The sequence below is a fragment of the Giraffa tippelskirchi genome, chromosome 2 (assembly GCF_054371585.1).
Source record: "Giraffa tippelskirchi isolate mGirTip1 chromosome 2, T2T-mGirTip1v1.2.pri, whole genome shotgun sequence".
In the NCBI taxonomy this organism is placed as follows: Eukaryota; Metazoa; Chordata; class Mammalia; order Artiodactyla; family Giraffidae; genus Giraffa; species Giraffa tippelskirchi.
In genome coordinates, this window is record NC_137276.1 from 16,735,335 (window position 1) to 16,754,557 (window position 19,223).

Sequence of the window (19,223 nt, forward strand, 5' to 3'; positions counted from 1 at the left end):
AAAAGGGGAAATGTATATGCTGCCTGGTAGCTCAGCATCTGCCTATGATGCGGGACACCCGGGTTCGATCCCTGGGTCGGGAAGATCCCCCGGAGAAGGAAATGGCAACCCACTCCAGTATTCTTGCCTGGAAAATCCCATGGACTGAGGATCCTAGTAGCCTACAGTCCATGGGGTCACAAAGAGTCGGATACGACTGAGCAACTTCACTTTACTTCACTTTACTTGTCTCAGTCAAATCAGAAAATGGACAACATTTCCCCCTGTTAAGTTAAAGGTATTCGCTTTAAAGACCTGTTTCTTATCCTCAGAAAAAGACATATGCTGCCTGGATGGCTGTGAGAATTAAATAGGATGATTTTATAAAGCTGGGCTCCCCTCCTCATTGCCTCAGCTGGCAATTGCCTCAACACTTTATGATTGAAGAAACCTGTCTGGTGCCGAGAACTGGTTTAGGAATTAGGGGAGAAACAGCCCTTCTAGCTGATTCCAGACTCTTCCACCAGCACCCATAGGCCCTTGTGCACCCTCACCCCTACTGAACTTGGTGGGAACACCCACCCACTACCTACCCTCCAGATTGGAGGTACTCAGTTTGGTTTCAGGACTGCCTGCAACAGAACAGCCCATTAGGGATCCTGTGGTCTGTCTGGGGTGGGGTTGGTCAGAGCCCTCAGAAGGTTGAGAAGGTGCAGAAAACCAGATCCTCTGATCCTAGAGGCCAGAAACTCAATGAATTAGAATTTGAATGGGGTGGCTCCTTTGTGGAAGTTGCAAAGGGACTAAAGACACGGGGTTAAACTGCATCCAGGACTTAGACCTTCTCTGGTGACTCAGACAGTAAAGAATCTCCCTGCAATGTAGGAGACCTGGGTTCAATCCCTGGGTTGGAAAGATCCCCTGGAGAAGGGAATGGCTACCCACTCTGGTATTGTTGCCTGGAGAATCTCGTGGACAGAGGAACCTGGTGGGCTACAATCCATAGAGTTGCAAACAGTTGGACACAATTGAGCCACACACACACATACGACTTGGAAAGAGGGGGATGCAAGGCTAAGCCTTCCAAAGCCCTGATTCCTACTGATGGTTTGAAGTGTTTCAGTTTCATTCTTGAAAAGGGCGGTGAAGTCCCATTTTAAATTCATTCTGCTTACATTTCTGATTGATTTCTGTTTGTCTAGAGGCTCTGGGATTTGCCAAGTCTCTGTGGATAAACTAGAGAGGCAATTAAAGGGCTGGAGCTGGGTGGCAGGGGAGGGGTTGGGGTGGGGAATAGGGAGAGGGAGCAGGCGTGAGAGAGATGGAGCCCCCCACCGCCAGCTTTCTAAGAGGACGGTGCCATTACAGGAAGTGCTAACAGAGCTGGCCACCAGAGGACTGGCTGGGGTGAAGCCCTGTTAGAGCCCTGGGAAAGCCAGGCAGGGGTGTGACACAGCACAGGGTTTGGAACCAGGAAACCTGAATTCTGAATCTGAGTTCTGAAAAAGAGATTACCTCACTTGGTGACTTGGGTGAGGTCCCCAAATCCTCTCATTCATAGGATGGAAATACTTGAATCCTACCTTTTGTGGTTAGTGACCTCAGTTAGAGTCAGCCTCACCCCTCTGGGAGGGTCAGCGGTGACAAAGCCCTGACTGAGGAGGGGGCTGGACCCTGTAACCTACTGGCCCCAGCTGACGGCTAGAGTTGAAATCTGGTCAGGAGAGACCAGCCACCAGACTTGAGGCTGGTCTCAAATTGCCAAGCTGCACATCCAGATTCCCCTGGAGGGCTTGAAAGGAAACCAGGGACCCAGCAACGTCCAACTGTCTCTGGATACTGTACATGGGAAGGTGGGAGCCATGCCTGGCCATTTGTAAGATGAGGAAAGGGAGGGAGGAGGGAGAACATAAAAAAACAAGAGACCCCCCCCCATCCCGACCCAGTTCCCAGTCCCCACTTCCCTGAGGCCCCCTGAACATTATTTCCTGTCCCTTGTTCCCTGAGATGCCCACACTCTTCCTATTTTCGAAACCCCCATGAGCCCAGTCCACCTGGAAGAGTGGCTGAGAGAACTGAAATAATGTATGGGGGTGACTTGGGTCCCTAGGCCTACTCGGAGTTGCTGGGGGCCCTTCACTTTCTGCCCCCAACACCCCAACTTGCTTATCTGCACTTATCAACACTTATCTGCATCCGATTCAAGGATGCTCATCTCTCTTCCCACTTGTCATCCCCACCCCACACTCCCAACAGCAGTCCCTCTGCTACCTGGCCTCTACTCTCTGCAGCACCTGGTAGCAGCTGGGACCTGACAGGGGCTCAGCTAATAAACAGCTGAGGACTGACTGACTGACTTTATTTTACCGAGCTCCAAAATCACTGCCGATGGTGACTGCAGCCATGAAATTAAAAGGCGCTAGCTCCTTGGAAGAAAAGCTGTAACAAACCTAGATAGCATATTAAAAAGCAGAGACATTACTTTACTGACAAAGGTCCGTATAGTCAAAGCTGTGTTTTTTCCAGTGGTCATGTATGGATGTGAGAGTTGAACCATAAAGAAAGCTGAGTGCCAAATAATTGATGCTTTTGAACTGTGGTGCTGGAGAAGACTCTTGAGAGTCCCTTGGACTGCAAGGAGATCCAACCAGTCCATCCTAAAGGAAATCAGTCCTAAATATTCATTGGAAGGACTGATGCTGAAGCACCGATACTTTGGCCACCTGATGCGAAGAACTGACTCACTGGAAAAGACCCTGATGCTGGGAAAGATTGAAGACAGGAGGAGAAGGGGATGACAGAGGATGAGATGGTTGGATGGCATCACCGACTCAATGGACATGAGTCTGAGCAAGCTCCGGGAGTTGGTGATGGACAGGGAAGTCTGGCGTGCTGCAGTCCATTGGATCACAAAGAGTCAGACATGACTGAGCAACTGAACTGACTGACAGAGTAGGGACACTCGCCCCCTGGCTACCTTAGTTGCTGGAAACTGCAGGGTCTGCCTTGGCCCTTCCATCTCCCTCAAGCTCTGCACTCAGGCACAGAGCCCTGGCCTTGAACTTCTGCCTATTTCTGCCCCAGTCCTCTCCTCCAGGTTCTACCACCCCAGTGACTTCTCACCTGGCTGGTGCGACTGCCTCCTACACTCCACCCTCCATTCAGCTGCCCAGGAAATCCCAGACACCTTCACTTTTCAGGGCTGCCCAATCCTCTTAACTTTCAGATCACTTGGTGTTCTGGATCCTGGAGCAGGCCTGTGCCCACCCCTCTAGCCTCACCTCCTCCACTCCTGGGGTCTTCCTTTTGGCTTCAGCAGCACACAACTATTGGATCCTTAAAATGGCTCCCTGCTTTCCGCCTGGAAGGCTGCAGTCACTCTGCCTCTCCTGTCACCAAACTAAAACTCATCTTTAAGACTCAGCTGAGCCATTTCTTCTTCTAGAAGGTTTGGGAGGCTTTTCCAGGTGGGATCAGGGCCCTCCACTGGGTTCCCAGAATCCCTTGTGCTTGGGTCTAACCAAAGCCCCTTCCTGCTGGGCCATCATTATTCCCTGATCTGAGGCTTCTCAAGACAGTGACAGACAGCCTGGTACTTCCTCGAGCACCAGGAAAGTTTTGTGGGTAAACATCTAGAAGCAGACAACCTGGGCTTAATGTCTGTTTGTGGGTAAACATCTAGAAGCAGACAACCTGGGCTTAATGTCTGCTGGGCTCTCTTTTAGCTGTGTGACTTTGGGCAAGCTGTTTAACCTCTGTAAGCCTCAATTTCTTCACCTACATGGTAGAAATACTACTACTACTCAGATCACAGGCTTATAGGAAAAATGAAAGGCTATGCATGTACAGCCCTTAGCATCCCATGCCTGGCTTTCGAGGATAGCTCCACGGATGCCATGGAGAATGTGAGCTGCTAATGGAACCGAGAAAAACATTTCTAAGACTGCTGGGGCAGAAGGTCTCAACACATCAGGGCTAACTCTGCTGTTCCAAGAAAGAATTAGGAAGTCTTTTGGAAAACAGCAGCAGCAGCAACAAATCTTCCTTAAGTGTTCCTTCGAGGAAGTTGGGGGAGACTTGTTGAAAAACAAGGCGTTCAGCACAAACTGTGATTGAGATTTTAAAGTGAAAATTGAAGTTTAAAAAAAAAAAAAAAAGGAAAACATGGATCTTCCTTGGGGGCCAGTGGGGAGGACATGGGCCTGTTGATGGAGGGACCAATAGTCAAAAAAGGAAGGTAAAGGATGGGAAGTGTGCAGCTTCCTGGCAGCAGTGGAGTTAGAACCAAGACTGGGCTCCGAGGAAATAGAGGCTGCCCCTCGGGGTTGTTGGCAGTTAGCCTGTCCAGGAACTCTGCTCTCTGGGATTTATCTAGGCGGCTCTAGAAATTCTAGTCCTGGGAGAACCTGGCACAAGGCGCCAGGGAACCTGGACTCGGGTAGAAGACAGCAAGTAGACGTCTTTGCGATCGGCTGCCCAGAAATTCCGCGCGAGAGTAGCAGCAAGTCCTGAAGAACTGGGGACCCCACCCATCTCCCCCATCCCCACGTCGAGAAATGCCAAGGGCAAAAGTGCGCGGACCCAGGGGTCAAACGAGGCTGGGGGTGCTCTAGGTACCTCTCAGTCTCCCGACTCAGACCTCAGTCTCCACCTCCTGGCAGTGGGTTCGCAGCCTGGTTGGAAGAAGAGCTCCCATGAGCCGCCCGAGCCCGCCCCCTCCCGGTGGCCTCCCCCAGGGTTTGGTCAAGTCTCGGAGCCGGGACGTGAAGCGGCTGGCGCGGGACCGGGGCCCCGGGCGCGAGCGGACTCGATAGCTGACGGTCCGCCGGGGCCCGCCGCGGAGTTCCCCCGCGGGGGCGACGCGCCGGGCGGGGACTGGGTCCGGGGCCCGGGCGCGGCAGCCGCGCCAGGAGGTCCGGGCGTGAGCGTGACCTCACGGGGAGGGGCCAGCGCGGCGGCCCTGGGCTTGGAGCCGGGAGCCGAGCGCCGAGAGCGCAGCGCCGCCCGAGCCGAGCCGCGAGGAGCGCACGCCGCGGCCCCGATGGAGCGGTTCAAAGGTGAGGACGCGGGGTCCCGGGGCGGCGCGCCCCCAACCCCTTTTCGCCCCGCACGGCGCCAGAAAGCAGGGCCGAGGGTAGCGGGGGCCGTCAACGGGTGCGCCTCGCGTTCCTCCGAGGCTCAGGTGAGCCAGGCCGGCTACCCCCGCCCAGCCCGGACCTGTGCCGAAGATCTTTTGATCCTCCCAGGTGCGGAGGGCAGGGGGTCGGCGTGACGAGGCTTCTCACCTGTTGGAGGGCCGGGGGTACACATGGGGACCCACCTTCTAAGCCCCAGGCACCCCGGAAAGATGCCAGGGACCGAGGAGTTCCCGAGTGAGGTCGCAAGAGTGCGGGGCTGCTTGGGGGGCGAAAGGGCAGGTAGTTGGGGTTTGTGGAGCGTACGCCAGAGTGGAAGGCTTCTTGCAGACCCCAGATAAAAGCTTGCGAGGGGATGCTCTTGGGCGGTGGGGTGGGCGCGCAGCTCGGCTCCCGACTTGGTCGGGCCACCCCAATCGTGCGGGTGCTCGGGTAACTGCCTTATCCCCAGGCAGGGGCGGGGTGCAGGGATTCGGGGCCGAGTAGGGTGCCCGGCAGGTGGAGCGCGTCCCAGCCCAAAGGCTTAGCTCCGGCGCAGCTGAGCAAGTTTCGGAGTTGGGCTGGGCCTGGATATCTCGGCCAGACCCCCCTGGGCGGCTGGCCGGCCTGGGTTGTGCTGGTTGTCCCCGGCTCGCACCCGAGCTCAGAGCTCCCCCAGGGCTGGAGTCTAGAAGCCTCCGACCGCACATGGCACATCTTTTGGAAAAGGTTAAAAAGCTGCCCCTTAAGCGTGACGCTGTGGGGGGGACCCCCCCCCCACAACTCCTTTCCTTTGGGGAAACTTCTTGCATTTTCCTGGTCTGTCTCTACCAAACCTGCAAAAGGAAATACTGTTTCTATATTTACTTTCTCCTGGGAAAGTGTAATATAGAAAAACGCTCAGATTCCCAAGGAATCTCTCTCCCAGTGGCTTCTCATTCTGAACTGACATAAATTTTAGGGCTCAGCTTTGGTTCTCTAAACTAAGTTGGATCTTTTGATTTTTCTCATGGTTTTTTTCTCATCTGGGTCAGCTGGTTACAGGTGAGAAAGGGTCTTTGCCAACAGCACAGAAGACAGCTGGGGAGACAGGGTTAACTTAGCTGGCAACCTTCCTTTTTTTTTTTTCTGTGAACCCTCCCTGGAGCCTCTCTCACATTTCTAACCGGGTGGTTTTTTTTTTGTCTCAAATTCTGCTGAGATCACGTCAGTTTTGTGCCGGGATGGCTGAATGCGTCCTTCTGTAGTCTCTGAACACTTGAGGCCACAGCCCCTCTCCTTCTAAAATGGCAGTTTGCTGCTCCCTGCCCCACTGGGCCCCCTCCACCCTCTGGGAGGGACCCTCACAGGGAGTTCGATTCTTGAGCTGTCTCCCTGAGGAACCCTTCCAGCTCAGAGTCTGCCCTTCCTGAATTATGTCAGCTCCTGATGGAAGGTCCAAGTTGCAAGCTACTTTCTCAAATCAGTATGTTAATCCTTCTGAGTTTAGGGCAAATGATAACATTGTGCGTCGTCTTTCCAAATGCCCAGTGATTATCAGAAGGTTTTTGTCTTAATAGCTTTCGACTTGGCCCTTAACCTGAGTAAGTCGTCTTCGTTATCTTTTTCTCTTGGGAGTTTAAAATCCTCCCACCCTCAAAGATCCCTAAATGGTTTATGCCAGCTGAAGGAAATTTTAGTTGCCAGTTAAGGTGTTTACGTTTTGGGTAACTCATGCATCTGCCTCCTCATTTTGCAGTAAATCAAGCACAGCCAGTGATAAGGGAATACACTTGAGAATTATCTGGATTGCAGGGGGCTCATTTACTGTTTGATTCTGGGGAAAATTCTCCAAGGTTCCCTACTGAACACTACTAATCTGTTGACTGCACCTTTCAGCTAAGGAATCTGGGAATTTCCCTGCCCCGCCTCACCAGAGATTGTAGAACTCCCCATTCACTGAAAAAGCTGAGTTGTATGTTGAACAGGCACTGAATTGAAAGGTTGACCCGTGCAAAATTAAGTTTTATTGTTGTTGTTCAGTTGTTAAGTCCTGTCCAACTCTTTGTGACCCCATGGACTGCTGCATGCCAGGCTTCCCTGTCCTTCACTATCTCCCAGAGTTTGCTCAAATTCATGTCCATTGCATCAGTGATGCCATCCAACCGTCTCATCCTCTGTTGTCCCCTTCTCCTGTTGCCTTCCATCTTTCCCAGCATCAGGGTCTTTTCCGATGAATTGGCTCCTCGCATCAGGTGGCCAAAATATTGGAGCTTCAGCTTCAGCATCAATTTTTCCAATGAATATTCAGAGTTGATTTCCTATAGGATGGATTGGATTGATCTCCTTGCAGTTCAAGGGACTCTCAAGAGTATTCTCCAGCACCACAAATTGAAAGCATCAATTCTTTGGCGCTCAACCTTCTTCATGGTCTGACTCTCACATTGGTACATGACTACTGGAAAAGCCATAGCTTTGACAATGTGGACCTTTGTCAGCAAAATTATGTCTTTGCTTTTTAATACATTGTCTAGATTTGACATAGCTTTTCTTCAGCAAGTGTCTTAATTTCATGGCGGCAGTCACCGTCCGCAGTGATTTTGGAGCCCAAGGAAATAAAATCTATCACTGCTTCCACTTTTCCCCTTCTATTTGCCATGAAGTGATGGGACAGGATACCATGATCTTAGTTTTTTGAATGTTGAATTTTCAGCCAGCTTTTTCACTTTCCTCTTTCACCCTCAACAAGAGGCTCTTTAGTTCCTCTTCACTTTCTGCCATTACAGTGGTATCATCTGCACACCTGAGGCTGTTATTTCTCCCAGCAATATTGATTCCAGCTTGTGATTTATTCAGCTCTGGATTTCGCATAATGTACTCTGCATGTAAGTTAAACAGGGTCACAATATATAGCCTTGTCGTACTTCTTTCCCAATTTTGAACCAGTCAGTTGTTCCATGTAAGGTTCTGTCAGTTGCTTCTTGACCCACATACAGGTTTCTCAGGAGACAGGTAATGTGGTTTGGTATTCCCACCTCTTTAAGAGTTTTCTACAGTTATGATCCACACAGTCACAGGCTTTCATGTAGTCAATGAAGCAGAAGTGGGTATTTTTCTGGAATTCCTTTGCATTCTCTGTGATCCAACGAATGTTGGCAATTTGATCTCTGGTTCCTCTGCCTTTTCTAAACCCACCTTGTACATCTGGAAATTCTCGTTTCACGTACTGCTGAAGCCTGTCTTAAAGGATTTTGAGCATAACCTTAATAGCATGTGAAATGAGTGCACTTGTACAGTAGTTTGAACATTTGTTTTGGCACTGCCCTTCTTTGGGATTGGCATGAAAACTGACCTTTTCCAGTCCTGTGGCCCCAGCTGAGTTTTTCCAAATTTGCTGACCTGTTGAGTGTGGCACTTTAACAACATCAGTTTTTAGGATTTGAAATAGCTCAGCTGTAGTTCCATCACCTCCACTAGCTTTGTTTGCAGTAAGGCAAACAAAAAATCTCAAAAATGACAGAATGATCTTGGTTCATTTCCAAGGCAAACCATTCAGCATCACATAATCCAAGTCTTGCTCCAATTACTGATACTGAAGAAACTGAAGTTGAATGGTTCTATGAAGACCTACAAGACCGTCTAGAACTAACACTGGAAAAAGATATCCTTTTCATCATAAGGGATTGGAATGCCAATGTAGAAAGTCAAGAGATGCCTGGAGTAGCAGGCAAGTTTGGCCTTGGAGTACAAAATGAAGCAGGGCAAAGGCTAACAGAATTTTGTCAAGACAACACACTGGTCATAGCAAACATCCTTTTCCGACAACACAAGAGATGACTCTCCACATAGACATCACAAAATGGTCAGTACCGAAATCAGATTGATTATATTCTTTGCAGTAGAAGATGGAGAAGCTCTATACAGTCAGCAAAAACAAGACCTGGAGCTGACTGTGGCTCAGATCATCAGCTCCTTATTGCAAAATTTAGGCTTCAGTTGAAGAAAGTAGAGAAAACCACTAGTCTGTTCAGGTATGACTTAAATCCCTTATTATTATACAGTAGAGGTGACGAATTGAGTCAAGGGATTAGATCTGGTAGACAGTGCCTGAAGAACTATGGACAGAGGTTTATAACGTTGTATGGGAGGCAGTGACCAAAACCATCCCAAAGAAAAAGAAATGCAAGAAGGCAAAGTGATTGTCTGAGGAGACTTTGCAAATAGCTGAGGAAAGAAGAGAAGCAAGAGGCAAGGGAGATAGGGAAAGATATACATACCCAACTGAATTCAGAGTTCCAGAAAATAGCAAGGAGAGATAAGAAGGCCTTCTTAAATGAACAGTGCAAGGAAGTAGAGGAAAATAATAGAATGGGAAAGACTAGAGATCTCTTTAAGAAAATTAGAGATACCAAGGGAACATTTCATGCAAAGATGGGCTCAATAAAGGACAGGAATGGTATGGACCTAACAGAATCAGAAGAGATCAAGAAGAGGTGGCAAGAATACATGGAAGAACTATACATAAAGATCTTAATGACCAGGCTAACCACGATGGTTTGATCACTCATCTAGAGCCAGACATCCTGGAGTGTGAAGTCAAATGGGCCTTAGGAAGCATTACTGCAAACAAAGTAAAATTAAGTATGTTGGTCCCAATCTTCCATTAACCAGTGCAACCTCTAGTATCTGAGTCTCCTCTTGCCTGACAGAGATTGAGGGCATTTTTCTTTTAAAGGTAAGATTGAATAATTATGAAATGACTAGGCACATGGTGGTTTTAACAGCAAAATTAAATCAAAGTGCAAGATGTACTTGGAGTCTCAGAACATTTGTAAAAATTGTAAAGAATTGTTTGTGATACTTTTAAGAATAGGTAAACTGCCTCATCACCATCTCCAGAATCTCAAAATGTTTTCTCTCATTTGTAAATCTCACAAATCAGTCAGTTGCAGGAGAAACTGGTTTCCATATTCCCCAGTCTGCATGTTACATATTGTGCATCTCCAAAACTAGCCTATCATTTTTAGGCTCTGGGCTGATTTTCCATTGTTTCTTAAGATGTAAAGAGATGGCTGGTAAAGAGTCATTGGAATATCACCCGGTGTGTAATGCAGAAATACTTCCAGGCTTTCTTCTCATCCTTTCTAAGCCATTCCGCTAGACAGTCATGGTTCTCCTAAGCAAAACCAAGGTGGTAGAGGAGGGAGTATGTGGGGGTGTCTTCCCCAGAGAGGTAGAGCTTTTATAAGAGTTGTCCTAGAAAGTGATGGTAGAATTGCTGTATTTTGCATGTGAATTTCCTTGGTATTGTCTAAGCTGTGCTACGCCCTATAGGATATTTTGAGATGGTTCCCGTCCTTGGGTGTTTACATATTTATGAATCTCATAAGAGCATCCTTGTGTCCCTGTGGGTGAGCCCATTGGCTGAACTCACACCACGTGGTCAAGGATTCTGGTTCCTACTGCTCTTCCAGCTGGTGAGCATGTTCAGGGCCAAATGTGACTGACCTACTATCTGGATTGCACTTGGAAGTCCATGCCAAAGCTTCCTGAAATTGCATCACACTTGGAGCGATACATGCACAGTTGAGATAGTCACTTTAATTTGGATCAAAATAATTGGTCAAAAGTGTATCATCCCTTTCCTGTGTTCTTTGGTTTCTGAGTCAGATCACCTGATTGCCAGGAGAGGGCACTTAATTCTTGGGCACTGGAAGATGGAGATGAGCTGTGAAGAGTCAAGCTAGTAAAAATACTTGAAAGCGTATATAAGAATCATGTGATCTGTGGCCAGGAAGGTCTGAAAAAGGAAAACTAATTAAAAGGGATGAACAGATTGATAGTATTTGTTTCACCTTCAGAAGCGTCATCTGAATTTGTTGTTCTTCCTTGTCTAGAAGCTCAGGTTTTTCCTGTTGAATTTCTACTTAAGGCAGAGGGTCTTAACTTTAGACACATGTGGGAGATATTCAGGGAGCTTTAAAAAACATGACCTCCATCCAAGACATTCTGGGAGAAGGAAATGGCAACCTACTCCAGTATTCTTGCCTGAAAAATTCCATGGACAGAAGAACCTGGTGGGCTACAGTCCATGGGATTGCAAAGAGTCAGACCCAACTGAATGTGCACGCATGTGTGCACACACACACAACATTCTGATTTAATTGGTTTAAGGGTTCAGCTTAGGTGTGTTTTTTAAAGCTCTGGGTGATTCTAAGGTGTAGCCAATGATGCTGCTGCTGCTGCTAAGTCACTTCAGTCGTGTCCGACTCTGTGCGACCCCATAGACGGCAGCCCACCAGGCTCTGCCGTCCCTGGGATTCTCCAGGCAAGAGTACTGGAGTGGGTTGCCATTTCCTTCTCCAGTGCATGAACAGGAAAAGTGAAAGTGAAGTCACTCAGTCATGTCCGACTCTTAGCGACCCCATGGACTGTAGCCCACCAGGCTCCTCCGTTCATGGGATTCCCCAGGCAAGAGTACTGGAATGGGGTGCCATTGCCTTCTCCAAGCCAATGATGAGAGCCTTTGAAAAAAAGTATGTAACACTTTCCTCACCTGGGAAATGAAGAGCAAGTGTGGAGTGAAACAGATACCTCTTCCATACTTGCATGATGTGGTTTAACCAAATCTTGTGATGGTGCAGAAATCTAAAGTAATTGCTTGAAGCTTTTAAAGGCTTTAAAAGGCTGTGGGAAAGCTACCGAAGAACAATCTCCAATGTGATGCTTCTGAATCCTAAGCTCGGGGGTTTGCTCATGATTGTACTTGACCTTGAACCCTCCTGACTTTGAAGCTCTTTGTGTGGGAGCCCTCCATGCTTTGGCAATGAAGTGGTCTGAAACAAATCCTGAGGTCACCTTTGGTGCTGAAAGGCCAGGAGGGGTGGGGAGAATTCTGCTGTGGGCCCCTGCCCTTTTCAGAAGGGGCGAGAGCTCTCAGAACTGGGCTGGTTCCAAGCCCCATTAAAGGGCAGGAGGGGCCAAGGAGCTTCAAAGCGGAGGAAGCTGTGCCAGTTTTCTTCCAAATCCCTTTAATGATGGGAAATGTTTCTCTAAAGACTTCTGTCATCCAGAGATGGGAGGCTTTCCCCAAGCGGAGGGAAGATGGCACTTCTTCCCAGAGCCCAGGCAGAAACAGGATGGAGAACAGTCAGGATGCAAGGAAGAGGTAGCTGTTTGTGAACGGGGAGCCCCATGGGTTCTGCCTGGCCGGGTGAGTCCCTCCCCAGGTCTCAGTATCCCCTTCTAGGAAACAATCTCCAGCGTCTGTCCATCCGGTTTTCTGAGCACGCTTCAGTGCTACTTGCTCTGTGGTTGCTGAGGAATCTCTGGAGGGTGAATGTGTCCTGGGGAGGGGAGGGACGTGAGAGAGGGAATGTGGGCAGCCCAGTAAACGTCAGTTTAGGATTGTGATTCTTATAAATAAAACCAATTTCCTGTTGAGAGTGGAACACAGCAGCCTTGGTGGGAAAGAGGATGCCATCAGCTGTGCGAGGAATTTGTGGCTCAAGGACTTTTGTGTGAACGTGTCTCCGAAGCCCGGAGCCTCTCTAAGACGCGAGATTATTCGCTCCCATTTGAGAGACAGGTCCACTGAGATGAAAGAGATTAACTCAGAAAGTCAGAACCCAGATAAGAGATCCCCGAGAAATGAGTTTCTAAAGGATAGATTCCTGTTCTAATAATAGCAAGGGCTTATTGAGAAAGAAGTGCTCAGAACAATTTCAGGCTCTTTCCTTATCAGTGTCCTTTTAGTCAGGAAAAGATGAAGCCACTCAGTGAAACTCTTCTCAATCTTCAGGCTCACATGCCGCCCCTTCCAGGAAGCCTTCCCTCAGTCGCTCTGTGTTCCCTCACTATTTTAGGTACAGCACATCCCAAGTGCTCAGAAACTATTTGTTGAATTAAAGTCACATTCTCTTATCATTGTACGTCTCTATGTCTGTCTGCCTTGAAACCCGTTCAAAACACAGATGTCTGTCTCCTCCAAGGATGGCTCCCTCTCAGCCTTAGTGCATTGCCAGGTGACATAGTTGGTGTCTGGGGCGTGATGGGGGAATGAGTGAAGGAATGAATTCCAGGCAACAGGAGTCCTGGGCACCAAGGGAAATGAGGCATGATCTCAAAGCCAGATTCCAGACGTGGAGATTCCAGGCCCGCGGTGGCTGCCCTTGGCTTTCTCGACTTGAGCCTGTTTCTGTCTGTTCCAGCACAGGGGTGTTGCTGTCTGGTGGTGCAGAGAAGGATGCTGCAGGTTTCTGCTTGTGAGTATGAGCCTGCCTGTGCCCCCTGCAGTAGCTCACCCAGCCTCCAGGGCTCCCGAGGGCACAGACCTGGCTCTGCCCATGCTCTGGACGGATTTCTGAGGGATGTCGTGGAGCTGGGCACTGGCCTGGGCACTCTGGGGCTCAGGGTTCTAATCTGGCCTTGGCCGCTAACTCACTGCGTGACCTTGGGCAAGTCAATTAATCCCTCTTGGCCTTGCTTCCTCATCTGTATGAATGAGGGTGAAGATGACTAACTGCTGCTTGGTGGAATAACTTGTAATAGCTGCTATGCTATACTTGTAAGGGGCAATTTTATATTAATTCAGGGGAGCAGATACCCGGAAACCTCTGACACGGTTCTGACCCCGCCAGTTCCTGCCTTCTTTGAGGGGGCTGGGTGGTCCTCACAGTTAATTTGGTACCAGCTGTGCCCCTCATGCTTCTGGAAAATCTGAGCTGGGGGTGCTTAGTCTGTTCCCAGGCAGCCTAGCTTCTCAGAGCAGCTATGTAATTCCCTCGAGGTTAGCTGGAAGGGCAAGGAATTCCTCTGCTGTCTCACTAAGTTTATATAGGAGAGGCCCTTGCATTCTAACAAGAACTTCAAGCTCTTTACTAATTTTCTGTCACTTGACTCTCACCTTCTTCCTGAAAGTGAAAGTCACTCAGCGGTATCTGACTCTTTGTGACCCCCTGGACTGTAGCCCATCAGGCTCCTCTGTCCCTGGAATTCTCCAGGCAATAGTACGAGAGTAGGTTGCCATTCCCTTCTCCTTCATCCCCTTCTCCAGGGGATCTTCCCAACCCAGGGATGGAACCCGGGTCTCCCAAATTGCAGGTCGATTCTTACCATCTGAGCCATCAGGGAAGCCTTTGGTCTCAAACTAATGAAAAACTCCACTGAAAGAGAGGAGTAAGGAGAACGCCTAGAAAAAGTCAAGAACATGCATTGCATTACCCCGGACACACTGTACTGGTTATAAACCAGATGAGCCCAGCATATTCTCATGTCCCATCTCTCTATGGGCCTTAAATATTGGCTGGGTAATGGGCGGGGGGGAGGCGAGTGGGAAGTGGTGCTGACAACAACAGAAGCCCTGTGCTGTTTCTTCCTAAACAGATCCCTGAGTTCTCCTCTCACTTCCTTGAGCCCCTCCCAGGGACTTCAAAGATAGCAGCAGGCCTATTGAGTGTGGTCAGGTCAGTCCCAGCATATTGCAGATTGACTGCCTGCTCCTGATTCAATGGAGGAAGGATGGTTGGCTGTCAGCTCTGAGAGAGCAGCCTTCTGCTCCTAGGAGGAGTCTGAGCGGGACCATGTGCATTCCTACCCTTGGAGGTGGCTTTCCCAAAGAGGGTGACCAACTGTTGCAGTTTACCCAGGACTTTCCTGGTTTTGCCACTGAAAGTGCCATGTCCCAGGAAATCCCTCAGTCTCGGACAGACTGGAGTTGGTGGGTCAGGTCACCTTATTCCCAAGCCTCAGCTTTATTAAAAGGCTAACTCAAACGTGGTTACTCCACGGCACAGATGAACGGAGCCAGTTATTTCGTCTCTTTGACAAGAAAGCAAAAGTCCAGAGCTTAAAAACCAGCACTTTGTAACTTAGTTTGTAGCTGCATGATACCACCAGTGTCCTAAGAAAGAGAAGCCAGACTTGAAAAGCCTACACACTGTGTGATTCCATTTGTGTGACTTTCTGGAAAAGGCCAAACTGTCCAAAAGGAAAACGGGTCAGTAGTTGCTAGGGTTGGGACAAAGGCTTCACCACAAAGGGGCTTGAAGGAAATTTCTAAAATGATAGAAATCTTAATTTCTGGAATCTGTATGGCAGTGTTGGTTATACAGTTCTAGAACTGTGCAGTCAACGGGGCAGTTTTTTTTTTTTCCGCCCTTTGTGTAAATTATACCTCCAGAAAGCTGACTTTAAAACAAAGCCTAGCCATTTATGACACTGTGGTATAAGATGAATCCATCGAACCTGTGGTTGGCCATCATGAGTTGTAAATAGAATCTGAGGTCTTGGTGCGGTCGTGCCTGCAGCCATCTGGAGGTGCAACAGAAGGTGAAGAATTCTGGTACAAAACAAATGACTACTTGATGGTAACTTACATGCAAGAGACTTATCTGTGAGACACAACCAGGGTGATGGTGGAAGCTCTTCTTTTGAGAGAAAAGGAAAAGCTGATCTCCTAAAACCTAGGCAACAGATGTGCCCAGGAAGGTCATGGAATATTGAAGCCTTCGCTCCGGGTTCCCACCCTGTGAACTCTTCTGCTACACACACATGGCTCTAATGTATTAACTTTGGCAGCCTTTCTGCTGCAAGTTTGGTTTTTTTCACCAATAAAGTTATTAAATTGGAATTGAGTACCCAAGTCTGCACCATAATTATTTCCTGGCCAACCTTTTGTTTTTGGCAGTCCTGTGTGTCTGTGCTAGATAGGATTGATTCTGAGGAGGGAGAATGCATGATTTAGCAAAATAATGCACCTAGCCTCATGCCAGGTAAGAGGTTAGAAAGCTAACCCCTTGTTGGAAACAAGACATCGTTTCTGACAAGATTTAGCGACTGAACAACAACTACTCTTATTTCCAGGCAGGGAAAAACCTTGTGATGCATAATCAGCACTAATCCTTGCTCACCAGCCCAGGAGGTGGGATATGGAATCCCACAAAAATAAGGAAGTATTAATTTGGTGGTCCTAATGGAATCTGAAGAGCTTAGTGGTTTCCTATTTCTTAAAAACTCAAACCCCAAGTCGAATTGGCTTGTTATTCAGAGGAACGGTGTCTGGGTCTATGACCCCGGTAGCTGACTCAGTGTCTTCTCCCTTTTGTTAAGTATAGCAGGTTAGAAGGCTGTAGAACCTTCATCCATGAGGACCATGTGGGTCCAGATGACTTTCAACTATGAATTATGCTGTAGAATTTCACACATGCAACTCTTCTTAGTCATAATTGTGTCCAGGACGCTAATTACCCACAGAAGTTGTTCCACCTGTTCTTGGGGTGTTTAGGAAGAATTCCTGAATAATAAACAGGATAATAATAGAATAATTGCAGTCGTTCATCCTAATGGTCTCAACTATGTTGGAGGACACTAGTAAGGGTGGGAAAGAGGCAGGAAATACTTGTTGTGCATATTTGCAGTGAATCTTCCCTGATACATTGTCAGGCCTGGCTTGTGGTGAAGTTTGGGGCTGCCCAAGGGCCCACTTCTAGGTTGAGTGCAAACGTGAGTATTAGTCTGAGTTCGGGAATGCATGGGTGGGGAATTTCCAGATACTTCCTTACCTGAGCTGCAAAGTGTTACTACTGTCTCCCTGGACTACCTTGGCATGCTGGCATTTTGGGGGGTTCTGTCTTAGCCTTTCTCTTAGACCAACAAATGGGAATCCTGCCACTTCCTTCCATCCTCCATGCCCCCCTTTCCTCTCTCCCAGTTTTTACACAACAGGATTTATTCATGTTAACTGGATTCAAGTCCCCAGATGGGGGAGAAAAAAGATTGTGTTGAATGAGCTTATTGTTTGGAGACTTGACTGACTTCTTTTATTTAATACCCAAAGTCCTAGAACATATTGAGCTGATTTACTAAAATTCAAATACGGGCCTTTAGGAAGGAACTCAGAGGGTGCTGGGTGTCCCTCGTAGCAGGGCTGGGACCTATTGGGTGGAGGGTTTGCTGGGGACATCCTGTCTTCATCTTCATGCTCTTGGGTCTCCTTGGGGGCAGATATTCCCATTTATAATCCCAGATTTCTTATGAGCCTGAGATGATCACCACCCTTCTGCCCTTTGCATTGTTGGACCTTTTGTGGTATCCCCTTCTAGCACTTTTTTTTTTTTGACACTGAAGATGGACACCACCACTAGCTACTTCCATCAGCAGAGCATCCCCCCCCGCAGCCCCCAACTGTGGCTTCTACTTGACAGTTTCGTGCATCAGTGGAAGGAAATAAAGGGTGGTGATGTGGCAGAGCTTGGGCAGAAGCAGTAAGTAGCAGACAGCCTATGGCTTAAATGCCTGATGCGGTGCAGCTGGTCCGTGACAGTCAGGGCAGAGTTGGATGGCGTGTCTTTCGGCGTGCTCTGGAGAGGGGGTCTCTGTGAGGGATTTTGCTGGAGCTGTGGCTGAGGGTCATGGGGTGTCTGACAGTCCAGTGTGTTTGCCTACATTCAGTGATGGTGGGGTGTCTGGAGCCCTTGAGATTTTACTGAGAGTCCCGCGGGTGCCAGAGCTGGGCTGAGACTCGTGTCTTCCCTGGTCCAAGTCAGTAACATGCCAGGTACCTTGAAAGTTAGACTGTGGCCAAGCAGGTCGGTTTGAGGACAACACCATCACAGGCAAGTGTGAGTGCATCTTTGGTCCTGCAGGATCTCTCCTGGGTGCACACAGCCTCACACCTGCTCCCGTACATTCAACCTTCTCTTCCCTGGTCCATCTATTTTTCTTCCCCCTACCCCCACTCTCTTCTTTCATTCTTTTATTCTCTTCCTCTTGACTTTTTCATTTTTCTTTTTTCCCTCTATGAGTTCTGTTCAGGTCTCCTGTATCTTTAGAAAAGGGATCTTCCCCACAAGCCTAAGGTCAGAAAGCCCCAGAAAGAGAGCTATGCCTTGGCCCCAGGTCTCTGCTCTCATTTCTAGCAGCCAAGGCTTGAATCCCAGGCTTCCCTTGGGGGTAGCTGATGACCTCAGAGGCAGGATGGGAAGTGGGGCACGCTCCCAGCCTATCTAGGAGCATCTTGTTCCTTCTAGGAAGAGGAGGCCTGAGTGAAATCTGTTCCATGCAGTACCTAACTGCTTCATCAGGCCCTAGAGAGTGTTGCTACCCACTGCCTGCTGCAGAGAAGGCTCCCTTTCCCAACCCTCATGGTCCAGCCACTTGCTAACCCATCCCACCTGACCTGGTGCAGCTTAATGTGACCGATCACCGTGACCAGGATTCCCGGGAGAGTTCTCACCCTCTGTGGGTCCTTAAACAGCCCCATAACCTGCTAACCTTCAAGGGGTGGAAGAAACAGTCTCAGCCCTGGGTGGGGCTCCTCCCACTGCCATCCCAGGCTCCCTGAAAATGAACATCAGAGGGATGGCCTGGCATCCGCACAGGGGGAGCATGGGAACATCACCACAGTTTGGATAAACGTTCCAAACATGAAGGCTCAGCATTGAACTAAAATAATTTTTTCCCATTGACCTCCTGGCTTCCCCGTGGGCAAGCATCCATCTCCCGCCCATCTGATGCTGGTTTGGTGTATGTAATTGTAAACAGTTCAGGCTGGGAGTGAATCGCTTGAGAGGAGTTATGGGATCCAGGTGTCGCTCCCGGCTGGCCATGCACTGGTTCCCCCGAGAGTGGGGAAGGTCGTCTTGTTCTCCCAGGGAGAATTGAGTCTGTTGCTTTTGAGATCAAATCCTCTGGAAACAAGACTCCCCCCCACCCATGCCTTCACACCCCAGGTCTCCACTCAGGACTGAAAGAGGCTGGGGGAGGGGCTCTTTCATAAGTGAATAGGGTTTCTACTCGTCTGACCCTGAGGTGAGGGCCCCAAGTCTGCAGGGAGGCACTGACGTGATGCTGTGGATAAGAGCAGCAGAGAGAGAGGCCCGCATTCTGTGTGTGAGAACCTGGGCCCCACTAACCAGGGCAAGTTTCAGGTCAGTTTCAGCCTCGTTTCTCTAGTGCAGCAGGACTCCTGACGCAGGCTTGGCAACTGGCAGGCGGGAGCCTCTTGTTCTAAGCAGGAGGCCTCTAAAGTGTGTGTAGGCAGCTTTGGGCACTTGGTTACCTCCCTGGCCCTGGAAGTACAACTGGAAGTCAGAGCAGGGGTTGTGTTAGAGAACACCTTAGGTCCGTTGGAGAATGTAGGGGGGACACTGA

The 19,223-nt window shown here is 49.0% G+C and overlaps 1 protein-coding gene across 15 annotated transcripts in view; it reads left to right on the forward strand.

Annotated features, from left to right (window-relative positions):
- The window catches only part of AFAP1L2 (actin filament associated protein 1 like 2), a 143,402-nt gene that overhangs the window by 23,295 nt on the left and 100,884 nt on the right, over positions 1-19,223 (forward strand). For 9 of the 15 annotated variants that reach the window (XR_014068096.1, XM_081538140.1, XM_081538132.1 and 6 more), the window contains exon 1: positions 4,942-5,036. The exons of 3 other annotated variants lie outside the window; for them this stretch is intronic. Coding sequence is in view for 8 of the 12 variants with exons in the window: in XM_081538089.1 (XP_081394215.1) it covers positions 5,021-5,036 (16 nt within the window). In the remaining 4 variants the exon portion in view is untranslated. Of the gene's footprint in view, positions 1-4,941; positions 5,037-13,282; positions 13,337-19,223 lie in introns of those variants that run through there. 3 more of the 15 variants (XM_081538062.1, XM_081538080.1, XM_081538077.1) reach the window with 1 other exon arrangement.